The following is a 14,167-nucleotide window of genomic DNA, read 5'->3' as shown; positions in this document are numbered from 1 at the left end:
GCCCATTGCCAAGTCTCACGTGGAAGCTGTCTATGCTGGAATATGAACAGGTGAATGAATTCAGAGCAGAATGACTTGGGAATTCAGGGTTCTGCAGTTTCCCTGTATCTGACCTCTATCAAGCCTCTCTGTATCTCAGTTTACTCCTCTGTAAAATGGAGGTAATCATACTTTGCCTATCTCGCAAAGTTACATAAGGCTTAATTGATGGACATTTGTAAAGCACTCTGAGATTCTGGGTTGGAAGACAGGGCAAAGTTAATCCAAAAGCTGTACAGCTGAAGGCTTATCCATCTTAGATAAATTATTATTATTAACTGTGCTTGTATTTTTTATTATTTTTAATTGTTAAAAACAAAACGCATGTAGAGTTATTAGGCACGCTTGATAAAAGTAATAGGTTTGATACTGTAAATATAACTGGGATGTAATGAGGTCTGTTCTTGTATTTCCTATGTAGACAAATCTTTTTTTTTTTTTCTTTTTTCATACTCATTCAGTGGGAATTTTGCCTGAAAGATTACATTGGGAACAAACTTAAAATGTAATGGGTGGTTTCAATCAAAGACTTGAACAAAATATGTTTGAAATGTCACTCTTACACTCTCTGAAACGAGTGAGCTAAAAAGCATTTATTTTCTCTTAAAAAAGAGCTTATATTTAGAAGAATTTAGATTTCAGTGGTCACATGACTAGTAATGTGCCCCATGCTCTGAAGCATATGTTAATAGAAAAGATTGTTTTGGATTAATTTGAGGTGAATTAATAAGAGATTTCTTTGATGACAGTTGTTTGAAGGTGATGGCACTTTCTCTTTTGACAGGATTTATTATGTGCAATAGTGTACCTTTAAAGAATCAAGAATGATCAAAGGAGAAAGAGTAATTTAAATTGGAATGAACAGGACAGAAAATGTGACTTTTAAACGAAGTTTAAAACATTTTGTGAAGCAACTCGTTAGATATTCAGTGATTGTATTGGCAAGTCTGAAGATAGGGGGAAAAATCCATCATTGTGTAGCTCTTGTGTAGCTCTTCTGCCATTAATACCTTATAAGCCATATATTTTTTGGCTTTCTTGAATTTATATTGTTTAAGCAATCACAAATTATGTATACAGAGCACAGAGAATAACAGAGATACATTTTTACAAAATAACTTCCATCCTGTAAATCCTTATTCTCTTGTGCGGTATCCCATTTTACTAAAAGCAACAGACTTTGCCACTTAAATGTTGTAGGATTAGGTCTTAATAGTTTTAAAATATTGATTTCAGGGGCCATCTATCAGTTATTAGAGTCCTGACTTCCCTGGTTGTCTTCCTTTGAACAGGTTACTTGCTACAAGGGGGAGGAAGTCATTCTGAGGTTGTTTGTAATTAAACCCATTTTGCTCTCACTTGGTTTAGGGCCTTGAGTTCCAGGTGTGAAAGAGGAGCTCCAGCCATCTTTCTCTCAGTAGTAATGGGGTAAGTCCAGGGGTTAATTTTGCATAGCTAGTTTTCCTGTGAATAGACCAGAACTAGTTAGGAAGTACAGTGTTATGCTGCTGTTGACTAGGCATAAACATGGAAGAGAGAGGTATATAAACAATACCCTCCAAACATTGTAGCAAGAACATTGAAAGAAGGGTTAATGCAGACAGTATATTGAGGAAGTCAAAGACAGGAACTTTACCCTGTACCATCACCTTTGTACTGGAATAACTTTTGCTTATTGTGCTATGAGACTGTGGGTAGATCTAGGATTTTGAAAAGGTGGCGGGGAGAGGAGGAGCAGATGGTGTGGTGCCTCATCACATAAACAACATATACTTTTCTCTTGTTAAAAAGAAATTAGATGCTTTGCTAATAAACTAAGGGCCCAGGGTTATATTATTTAGTTTAAGAGTGAAGCAAAAACAATATAACTTTATTAGGATGTGCATTAATTTGCTGTGTTCTATATAAAAACTACAACAAATTAGGCAAAAAATAATCAAAATATGTTGTTTAAAAAGTCTTGTAGTTATGAGAATTAAATGTGCCTTTATTAATATTCATAAAACAAAATCTGGCTGCCTTTAACATCTTGACTGTGCATCCAATGCATCATAGAAATTTATTTCCACACCTGAGTTAATGCTCACTGGAGTTAAGTTTTCCACACCTGATTTAAGGTTTTTAGCTAGAGTTAACAACAGTCCACAAGGTTGTGAAACAGGAGTTACATTACCAGAAGCAGTTAACACATAGCAGAATTGCAGGAGAAAGGTTAGCTGTAGTAGAACATCAACGCCATTAAAAAGGAGAGGGAGTTTTTAACACCTGTGGAATGAAGTGTTTAGAAAAAAATCAGGTAGATTATAATGAGCCATGAAGTCACTTGACTTCTTCACTGCTGCCTCAGTAGAAATGCTGCTGTGACTGCCAGGTACTTGGTTTTAAACAATGGGTGGATGAAGAATCAAAAGTGAGTGTCACTGCACTACTGCACCTTGCCTGGATCTGCCCCTGAATTTTGCCTGAGTTATACCCTGTGCAGTTTTCTTGAAGTCAGTGGGGTGACATGGGTATGGGCCAGCAGAAATGTGAGTATGTAGTGTATTAAAAGATTGGTTGGCTTTGCATTCAAAAAATGTAAAGGCTTTTGAGTTTGGGGCTTCTTTGTACCATTACTTTGGTACCTTTCAAATTTTAAAGATGGGCTGCAGTGAAGGGTAGTTCAAAAATAAATTCTGAAGGCAAGGAATGCTCATGGGAAAAACTCTTACCTTTTCATAAGACAAATCTTTTCCAGCTTGAGAGACCTTATTCTTTACAATTGGAGCACTATGGCATTCAGAGGCAGGGAAAGCGATATCTCTTTATGAAAAAAGGCGTTATATAATTAAGTGGGATGGGGACTGTGGCAGGAAGCCACCTTTGTTTCTCCCCAAAATCTCTGTTTTGTGACAGTTTGGTTAGGATGGGCCCAGCAGAGGAGACATACCTTTACCCTATCTCTTTAGGTAACCTGAGCTGGATACATTCCTGCTCCCTCTGCCTACATGACTGGCATCAGCTACCTGGGTGAGGGGCATCTACCTGGTGGGCTAGAGTCTGCCCGGCAACTAGTGACGTATTTCAAATTGGTTGGCTGACAGCCAATAGCTGCTGGCCTCCATTGGCCCAGGTGAATGAAATCACAGGGGCTTTATAAGTTAAGACTTCCCAGGAGGAGGGGGCAGCAGCCATGTGGGGGACTCAGACTTAGAGAGGAGTTTTACTACCTGAAACTGGCTCGCTCCCCCATAACTCATGAGCTAGGCATGGCCTGCCTTCAGTGGGAATCTCCAGCAGCCTTGGGATGGTGCTTGTGAGTAAGCTACTCGAGATCTGGTTAGATATCTAGCTGGCAGTAACTCAGATGCGTGATCAAAAGACTACCTCAGCCAGACTGTTTTGCTCTATGGGATTTCTATGAGATTGCTCTATCTCATACCCTGTTTTCATCCTACCCCTGTAATCAATAAAGTTCGCCTTTGTGACCGGTGTAGGAGACTTATTGAGGGGTGGGTCTAAATTATGTCTAAGAGGCCCCTTAGGTCTGTGGACTAAGAGGGACTTTCCTGTTTGACCCCCGACTTGGGAAAGTGCCCCAAGTGCTTGTACTGGGTTGAGTACCCGTTGGACTATTAGGCCTGTGTTTCCCCGAGGACACAGAGCTTAAGAGGGTCCCCCCTTGGGGCGGTGGCAGCTTATTTACCCCCAGGCTAGCAAGTGTGTCCCAGGAAGGGGGTCAGCCGGACACGAGAAGCTCCCAGGGATGCACTCGGAGCCTGGAAGGTGGCTCAAGATAGGAGCACCCCCTACTGGCCCGCCACAGGGACCTTTAACAAAACACTCTTTTTTGGGTAAAGCATGTTTAGTGTTTTTTGTAATAACTTTATGTGCAATATACCTTTTCTTTCACTACATATATAATACAACTTACATTAAAAATGTATTATTCTAATAATATCTGGGGAAAAAAAATAAAATATCAGTGATATTTCCCCCCTGCCACCACAGTGAGCAAACTAGATGACCAAGTGATCAGGGATCAAGTGATCAAGGATTGGGGTCGAATATAGGAAGACATCAAAATGTGTCTTGTTTTTTTTTTATTTTTAAAGAGAAAGCCAAATCTGTGTCAAAAGCCCTACTGTCTTACTCAGCTCTGCAGTTACAAACAGAATGATAGTATGTCATTAAGAAGAAATTTATTTATTGCCAAGGTGTTATCATAACACAAGGAACTTTTTTTTTTAAATTATGAAAATTAGCCCGACAGTCTCCTTTTTAATATTAAGATCACTCCTATCCCCAGTAGACAGTATAGCCTTAAATTCCACAGGGCTTTTTCTGTAGTCCTAATGATTTTAATAATACTTTATGCTGTGTAGCACCTTTCATTAGAGGATCACAAAGTGCTTTACAGTCACTAATTAATTAAGCCTCACAACACTCCTGTGAGCTAGCTTAGTATTAGGCATATATTAAGCTGAGACACTGAGAGTTTAATGATTTTTTTCTGCATTGTTCTGGCAATATGACCTATGTTTTAGCCTGGTGTGCGTGCACAATATATATAATAGTATGATTTCCACTAGCCCTTAACACAGAGATTCTGTTGCAGTCTGTTAAATGTAAATGCATTTCTCTGTTTCATTTTGGATGACTCGTTTTCCTGGGACAGCTAAATTCATAGGCCCATGAATAACCCTGCTATCTGTTTGCCTGTGGATTAAATGTCATGCATCTTTTCAAATCTATTGCTGGGTTAAAAAGAGCATATACATCAAAGTGGGCTTAAAACTGTAGGGTTTTCTTGAGTTAATTGCCATTTTACTGCAACATGCTGTGGTGACAAGTTATTACTTCTAATGAAATGATGACTGGCAACAAAATGATCCATTGTGAGCAGTAGTGATCAGAAATAATTAACCACTATCTAAAGCATCAATACTTAAATTTCCTGCTTTGGTAGTAATCACATAGACACCGTTTGGGGCAGAGGTAAAAGCAAATAAAAAAAATATTCAAAGCAAAGAGACTTCATATAAATATTTTCTCTTTAAAAAAATTTGCCTTTATTAAATACTGTGCAGTCTCATTTATCTGCACTGTTTTGTGAAGTGTTTGCCTAACCAGCTTTTGAGTAGATTGCAGAAAGTGGGGCAGGGTGGCACCATAGGCACTAACTCATTTGAAGACTCATGAGCTTTCATAGGCAACAACTTACTTCATCAAATGCTACTTTGTCTGATGATGCAGTAAATTGTTGTCTATGAAACTCATTCCCCTGAAAGAGTCTGAAAAGATGAAAACTGAAAGATATTACTTTGCCCTACCTTTCTGCTGACTTCAGGCTAACAGTAGATTGTAGCGGAATCTTGTTCTGGGGCTTTGTAGCCAGTCAAAGATTACTTGTATGTGGCATATTCTCCTATTAGTTAAAGTTGAGTTAGTAAAATATTTAGTTTAATATGTCTGATGAAGGTACATGGAGCACTGGAAGCTGAAGTCTTCAGGTTTTCCACAAGACGGTTACAGGACATAGGAATGCTTTTCTTCATACTTCCAGTGTCTAGTTTTTTGTAGGCTTGAAAGACTATATAGTGTTTTGCCCCCTTTCCCTTAATTTCCCCCCACTGTTTTTGAGCCCAGTGGTCATACACGCTATGTTAAGTGACAACCTTGGAATTTGGGAATGGTTAAGAAGGCCCCTTTTTGTTGGAACTCTTCCACATTTAGCAGATTGACTGTATTTTAAAAGAAGCACGATCAGGGAAGATCTTCATGCCATCACAAAGCTTTGGCTGCAGGAGTGGGTTCTGTAGACCATGCGTCCAAAATATTTATAAATGCCTATCACACTACACGTTTCCAAATAAACTGACCCTGGGGCACTGGAATCCTTTGCATATAGCTTGATAAACATAGTAATATGTAGTCTTCATAAATATTCACTTATCAGTCATCACAACACTCCTTTGGAGTAGGTAAGCATTGCTTCCATTTTACAGCTGTGGTTACTGAGGTATAGAGTAATTCCTAAATCTGTAGAGGTAGTTAGTCAGTGTAACAGAAGGTGTTGTAATCCTGACATCCATTGCTTGTAGTCTCTGCTTAATTTGCTAGACTGTGTAGCTTCTGATGCTGTAGATTGACCCTTCCTTTTGATAAATGGACACAGTGGCTGATTAGCAGGGGAACTAATTTAGTTGCATGCAGGTGGCTGTTGGTTGGAAATGAATTTATGGCAGACCAGGTGTTCTGCAGCAGCCTAATTAACCATGATCCCATTTCCAATCACTCAGAGTCCCGAGACCATTGGGTTCAATAAGAATCTTAGCATTGACTTGCAGGGAGCTTTGGATAAGGCTTAACAAAACTTGCCTTTGGTTTAGAGATATCACCACCACCAACACTGAAAGGTAGTTCAGTTTTTGTCTGTTCAGCACTTGGCCTCTTTGCTGGGACTGCCACCAACCTTGTTATTGTGATGGCATTGTTGTGCAGTGGACACTTGCCCGCTAGCAACTAAACTAATGCTACCAAATTCATTTCATGTAGGACACCCAACAGCCAACATACTGCTTTCAGTTACTGCCAACATGCCTGGATTTGAAACTCAGCTGGGATTCCATTCCCAGTCCTGTTAAGCTGTCCAGTTCTCCACAATTCAGAATATATGTTAATAGAAGTTAATATTTTGAGTTTTTTTTCCTGCACAATATGTCCACTTTGTTTGCAACATATATTTTATCTTTTTTTGATGCAGCTGATGTCTGAGGCAATTTAGTATGATAACACTGTTTTTCTCATGTGTGTGGGTATGTCTGTGTAGCACTTCTCACACTTGACTGAAGTACAGAATTCTTGATGTAATGCCCAGTGAGAGATGCATGTGAATAATAAATAGGCATAATAATGTTTTTAAGTAAAAACCATATTGTAAATGCATAATTTAGGAAGGAAAACCTTTTTTTGTTTTGTTTTACAGATGTACAGATCAGCTCTCAAAATGTCTTCTGTGTCTTCCGTGCGTCTTCTAAGACAATTGCATTAGCCCTCCTGCTAGTTGACTAATAGAATTAATAATTGTAAAAAGCACTCTAAAGCCACATGCCTTATGAAGTCAATGCTGGGTATGATTTTACAAGTATGTGATCCATTTTTTCAAGTGAAAATGTTAACTGTAAAAGTTCTTGGCACACAATAAAACATTGAGCAATCTGTTATTTGTCTTTGAGATAATTTCAGAGTGACCATATTCTTACTATATCTAACTTATGACTTGCTAGGGGAGAGTTTCCTCAGTTTAGAAGTACTGCAAATGTGCTTTTATATACATAGTATGTCTCTCTGAAAAATGATACTTAACGGTTTTCCAACAACAAAAAAATATCATTTATTTTTGTAGGGACCCTTAATCAAATAAACAAGATACTTTTAAAAAAATAAAAAAGAAATGTAAGAAAGGAAAGGTGAAAGAGAGAAAAATAAAGTAATTCCCCTGAAGCTGAAAAACATTTCTACTTTAAAAGAAAAAATCCACCTTCCCTTTTTTGACTGTAAAGTATATCAGGAAATGCTCCATTAAGCTGAACTGTTTTGTGTTCACTCTATATGCACATGACCCTATAGATATGGAGGATGAGGTTGGTTACTGGACCATCTACATTTGGCATCCTGTCTATTTGGAGTGCATGTAGTCCCAGTTTTTTTCTGGAGCTCATTCATGTGCAGGGAGCCTATTAGATCTTTCTCTCTTAATTCTCTTCTTTCAGGTCAGCCAGGCCTCTAAGCTCTCTTATCTAAAGATCTATTATAAAAACTTTTTAGAACATTAAATTTAACCCTGTTTAATTTTAACTGTGAAAACTACTATGAAGTTCCCTGATTTTTATATCTCTGACACCTTCTTACAGATGCAATCAGTGCTCCTTTTCCTGTCTTCTAGCTCCCATGGGTTTCAGAAGGACTGGTATAGTTTTACAGATAGTTCAGACTGTATAGGCATTTATGAACCAAAGATGCATTTATATGGGCACTAGCATATAAACTCATCCTGCATATCCTTTACAGAAGGAGAAGAAACTTGGCTCATAGGCATATATGCCTTTTAAATGAAGAACTGTAGCAGCCATTTAAGAAACCAATTAAGACCACACTGAGTGTCAAAATGTATGTAATATGAGTTGGCACTTTGTGCAAAAGCGTCTTGTTGTAGTTAATGCTGCCTGTGGATCAGTTCAACCACAAAGGCAGAGCTCTAGACACAAGCAGAACACTTCCCCTTAGAAGTTAGCTGTTTTTGTCAACATAGGACATGGTGCCCTTTTATGTGGAGCAGATGTAAATAGGAGGATGTACAAAGGCTGACTCTTTCTTTTTCTTTTTCATCTCCACCCTCAGCTACACTTCTCAAAATATCATGCTGAACTTCAGGTCTGTGCAGAGCACCATGTGGAAAGCATCCCATGTTGCTCTCAATTGCGAGGTGGTTCTCTGTTCACAGATCATTGTAGTGCCTCTGCATACTCTCAGCCATTGCTGGCTTGGGAGCACAGGATCAAGTCTGAGTTTCAAACTTGAAACTCATGTATGGTAGCACAGTCTCTTTCCACTCAACTAGATGCAAGGGCATGGAAAATCATCCATCTTTGTATGCATCACTGGCTAAGATAAGAACATAGGATATACTGTAGAATATTTGTCTCATGCCCACAGTCAGTGCATGAATACAAACTGATTAATAGCTGATCCAGTACAGATTCTGGAAATGCACACTGCATGGAAGTTTTAGCTAAGGGGTAGGAGGAAATGTTTTGTTAAAGAGCAGTAACTGCATAGTACTTCAGCGCTCTACTTAAGTATCACCCTGTTCAGTTAGCTCCAATCAGTAGCCTTCTTGCTGTTGTATGTGAGGGTTCCATATATGGATTTGTATAGTGTCCCTTTCTACTTATCCAAGCTCTGTGGATATACAATTCCTCCCCCCACTCCTGAAAAAGAAAATCAACTTCTCAGATTCACCTGAGTCCCATATTTTTTGCTGGATAGATCTTTACTTAAACACGCAGTAAGCATACATGTATTGCTTCAGCTTGTTCAAGTACTTTTGGCAATGTATGATAAATTTTTTTCTGTTAAAATACCAGTACGTTATGTCTAAACTTTTAGCATTACACCACAGGGTTATTCCCTCTCCCTCACTTTGTTTTAAAATCATTTGTTCAAATTTTTTACCAGCATTAACTGGCCAGTATTCTCAGGAAAGACAATGAACACGCTAATTAATTAATTGTGATAGAAGTTGTTATTCTTAGGATTTAAGGGCCTTTGTTACTTGAGTTCACTTCCAGAGTGACAATTTTTTTAAAGTCAGGTTCCAGTTTGTGGCATTGATTGACTAGAATCTGAACAGTTTGATATTTAGCATTTTGTATCTGTGTTTTAGATCCTGAAATACAGAACTATCTTCTGTGTATTTTGATAACTCCATAGGTGATTCTTTTCTTTTTCTTTTTCTTTTCTTTTCTTTCCTTTTTTTTTTTCTTTTCCTTTTTTTTTTTTTTGCCTTTACATTTTTTTTGTTATAGATATGGTCCGGAAAAAGAACCCCCCTCTAAGAAACATTGCAAGTGAAGGTGAGGTACAGACCCTTGAATCTACAGGTACTGAAAACGAAGAGTCTGGAAGGAAAAAAGAATTTTCTGCAGATCAGATGCAAGAAAACACTGACCAGGGTGATACGGCAGAGCTAAACAACAAGGAGGATCCTTGCACACATGTTCAAGAGCCATCTTCCAGTATTAAAAAGGACTTAAAGAGCTCAGTTCTAAGTGAAAAGACTGGCTTCAATTATGAAAGCCACAATAAGGGAGGAAATGTTCCATCCTTCCCTCATGATGAGGTGACAGACAGAAATATGTTGGCTTTGTCATCTCCAGCTGTTGGGGGAGTTTGTGAGCCCTTGAAGTCTCCTCAAAAATCAGATGCAGATGACACCCAAGATGTGGTCTCTACCCCATCAGGAGATCCAGTGGAGACAAATGAAGTGCATCAGATGTCGCCAAAAGCTACAGATGAAACAGTGCAAGTGCAAAGTGGTCAAACCGATGGCCAAGGCTCAAGCCCGGTCCCCGTGGCCTCAAAAAACCCACAAGTGCCTTCAGATGGGGGTTTAAGGCTGAACAAATCAAAAGCAGACTTGTTGGTAAATGACAACCCAGATATGGCGCCTCTGTCTCCAGAGCTTCAGGACTTCAAATGCAACATCTGTGGTTATGGTTACTATGGGAATGACCCCACAGATCTCATCAAACACTTCCGCAAGTACCACCTAGGACTGCACAACCGCACCAGGCAGGATGCTGAGCTCGACACTAAAATTTTGGCCCTCCACAACATGGTGCAGTTCAGCCACTCCAAAGACTTCCAGAAAGTCAATCGCACTGTGCTTTCAGGGGTGCTGCAGGATATCAATTCCCAGAGGCCTGTCTTATTAAATGGAACTTATGATGTGCAGGTTTGTATCTTCCATACCTCTCTGTAACTTCCTCAGAGACAATAGGGGATGGGGGTGTCCATCTTGGAAAGCAACTCCTACTTTCCCATCTCAAACTAGCATAATTAAAGTATCTCATGCAGCTACTTCAGCCACAGGAAAGCTTAGATCTAATTACCCTATGTCTTCCCTGGTGGCTATCAATTACTGAAATGATTGCCCTGATGAGGGAATATGATATGTCAGAATTTCTGGAGGTCCACTTAATGCCCTGTTAAATGTAGTAAGAAGCATCTTTTTTCCCATAGACATCCTCATCTGTGATTTGGTCTTTGTGGTAATCAAAAGTAAAAGCTCATATGCAGCAAACAGGCCACCTGGAATTTCATCTTAGCTAAGGACTTCTGTATCCTAAAGAGATGAAACAAAATAAGCATTTTAAATAACCAGGTAGACAGTGGACATTAGCCACAGATTAAAATGTAGTCATGGACTTTGATGACTGGCCTTTAGAAGTAAGACTTGGCTTATTGATTTTGAAATTGCAGACATCATAAAGTGCAAGTCTTGGTGACACCAGACGTGATCTAGTGCCAAAACAACAGTGCTATCTATGTTTCCACACAATGGGAAGTCCATGGCTGATTATAAAAGGGGTTATTATCGTTATTATTATTATTACTTGTATCCATTGGAATATAAAGGTAGTGCTACTGTCTCAATACTTTTTAGATCAAATTTTAGCCATGATTTTACTGTATGTTCAACAGCGGAGTAAAAGCAGGTAGCAAATTTTTATCTAAAGAGTGCATTTAAAAATATGTTCATGGAGTCTGTTTTAATTATTTCTACTTGGAGAAAACTCCATTAGTGAAACTCTGTATATTTAAATAGTATTGATTTTTTTTTTTGCCCCCTTTATGGATCATCTGGCAAAAGTACTAGAAAGCCGCTTTAGTCTTTGATCTAAATGTTCACTTTAGAATAAAAATAATTTGGACTAGTTGGTAGCAAAGGTCACATGAAAACTCAGTTCGTTGTTAAACCAATTTTAGGAGCATGTTTGCATAAGACATGATGATGCATTGACCTAGTACTATTTACCATGTAACCCTCCAAGAAACTTTTTTTTTTTTTTTAATGTAGGTAGAAATATTTAATAGTAGCTGCAGAGAGTACTGTTATTAAAAGGAGGAATTTCACAGAAGAGGTCAAGGTAGCTAATGTCTCCCCTTAAGAAATACTGAGAAACAGGAACCCAAGTCAGGAACTTGGCAGCTTTTAAAGCTGTTTAACTTTTCCTCTTACTTTGTGAAATTCTACCAATTCTTTATAGAGCAGCAAATCAAACCAAGATGATTATTATGCATAAGAGCTACAGTCTTTGAGTTGTTGTCTTATTAGAAGATTATTTTACCGTCTTGTATCCAACACTGTCCCATCAAACTGTGGTTAAAAAGCAAATACGTGATTTAGTAAAGGAGCTCAGAAGGGAGTAATGTTAGAATGTATAACTATGGGTTATAATTAGTGTGCAATATATTGTTAATACCTGGATTTCCTGCTATAGTTTCAGTTTGCTGACTCTGGGGACAGTATCTTAGGGCAGCTGATCCGTGCTGTCAGGAAGATGTTCAAATTGAAATAGCTAAAGCATACAGTATAGAGGAATTTGAGTTTCTAAACACACTTTCATTTCCTCCAAACAATGGTTTTGTTAGATCCTTAGTTATTTATAGGGAAGTTTATACTTGATTAGAATGGGCTGGACACTTTTCCTATGCAGCCTTTTCAGAAATAAAACAGATGTGTGAGTTATCTCATTTTGAACTGATAGAACTAGAAATAAAACAGCTGAACCTAGACTATACTTGTCCCTTAAGCCTTGGCAGTGAGATACTGCAAGGAAGACAAAAAGCGGTAGGAAGCAACGCATAGATAATCTAGTTAAGATCAGTCTTTTCTCAGACCAGAAACATGTTCAAAACTGAACCAGACAACCTATACAATGTAGGCGATTTATTTTAAAGAAACAATTGGAGTTGGAAACTCAATTTTTAAAGAGCGCTAATTTTTCCTGCCCAATTTGGGAAGAGAAGATTAAATAAGATCTTGAGCCAAATACTATACTTCATCACTTCCACATACAACAGATGTTGATGCAGAACATGTCAGAAGATAAGTAACTGATTAATATTTTCATGCTTTGCAATAAATACTGAATAGTTTTGCTACATTCATAAACATAGTAAAAGTACATCTGACATTTCCGTTTGTACCCACATATGTTTGTATAGCTACGATGTCTATTTCAGAGGGGTTTTCTTCCCCCGTCTCTTCCCCCCCCCAACTTTTGAATCTTCGTAGTCTAATGTCTGGGTGTAGGGTTTGCATTGATAAGGACTGTGCTACAGTTTAATTGGAAATTGGTTGTCAGTTGACTCTTATGATCTGAACAAGAGGAAGTAAATATGAATAGTTGTAGTTCATCCAAGCAACATTATCTTCATTTTGGACTGGACTGCAGGTTAAAATGAGAAAAGAAAAGCTTTCTTTAACTAAAATTAAGGTCAAATGATAGTGGGATTTAGGACTGATTTATTGATCCTGTCACCTTTTAACAAACTATTTTGTTGCAGTGGGATGGAGGTGGCTAGCAGTAGTAAATATACAATGTTTTAGACTAGTGAATAGGGATAGAAACCAGAAGGTTGTGTCTTTGATCTGACTCTTGATAGTTAACTGGGGAAGCTGGTATGTGCACTAGTAGGATTGCTGTTGATTCTTGGAGGAACAAAAACAAAGAAAGATTAAAAAAAAAGAAAGAAAGGAAAAAGAGAATAGAGGAAAATCCACTATAGATTTTTAGACTGATTTAAAGATTAAACACTTTTGGAAAATGCTCAGTGGGGGGAAAAAAGGGAAATTGCCTTTAAAATAACCCACGCTATTAATGTCTACTTCTGTGCACCTTTAAAAAAATATATGTTTTATTGGGCTACTTTTTATACAGCTATACATTTGGTGTCAGATCCAGGTATATGGATTCCTTGATCTTTTTTTTAATATGACATAAATGATTTTGAGGGGAAAAAATGAAAAGAATTCAAGCCTCTTGTCCTTACTGTGGAAGTTTTTTCATTGTCTAGAGCAGGGATTCCCAAGCTGTGGTATGTGTACCACTGGGGTGTGCAAGACATCTCTTGGGATTACGTGGGAGAAATTGTGTAATGGTGGATATAATTTTCATTATAATAATTGGCATCTAAAATATAAAACATGCTGGTAGGAGTACACAGTCAGCTGGTACATCTGGAAGGGGGTATGCATTAAGAAAAAGTTTGTAAACCTCTGATCTGGAATATTTAATCAAGGGAGATTCCGTTAGATTTGAAGATCTAGCATAATTTAAGGAGTCTCTTTTTACGTTCTCTGTGCATTCTTACCATCAGAGATTTAACTTAACCAATAGATGCCAACTGTGATAAGATTGGGTGAATCTACTGAAAGGGTTCTGTAAGATTTGACCATCCTTCCTGTATGCATTTCAGAACACATTTGCGAGCCCATAGCTGAGCTGCCACAGGCAGCGTTATCAGCTTTATTGCTGCAATCAGTGTGCTATCTGCTGGTGAGGTAAATGGACCACTC

General features: G+C 38.2%; 1 protein-coding gene across 5 annotated transcripts in view; it reads left to right on the top strand.

The window, feature by feature from the left end:
* TRPS1 (transcriptional repressor GATA binding 1) overlaps positions 1-14,167 on the top strand; it is a 274,945-nt gene that overhangs the window by 41,475 nt on the left and 219,303 nt on the right. For 2 of the 5 annotated variants that reach the window (XM_019552106.1, XM_019552071.1), the window contains exons 2-4: positions 1,408-1,467; positions 7,007-7,165; positions 9,609-10,537. In XM_019552106.1, the coding sequence (XP_019407651.1) occupies positions 7,129-7,165; positions 9,609-10,537 (966 nt within the window). In that variant the 5' untranslated portion in view covers positions 1,408-1,467; positions 7,007-7,128. The remainder of the gene's footprint in view (positions 1-1,407; positions 1,468-7,006; positions 7,166-9,608; positions 10,538-14,167) is intronic. The other 3 variants (XM_019552079.1, XM_019552087.1, XM_019552096.1) reach the window with 2 other exon arrangements.

The sequence above is a fragment of the Crocodylus porosus genome, unplaced genomic scaffold, assembly GCF_001723895.1.
Source record: "Crocodylus porosus isolate Cpor-Errol unplaced genomic scaffold, CroPor_comp1, whole genome shotgun sequence".
NCBI classification, from domain to species: Eukaryota; Metazoa; Chordata; order Crocodylia; family Crocodylidae; genus Crocodylus; species Crocodylus porosus.
The sequence above is the reverse complement of the archived record's forward strand: the minus strand, read 5'-3'. Positions and strand labels throughout refer to the sequence as shown.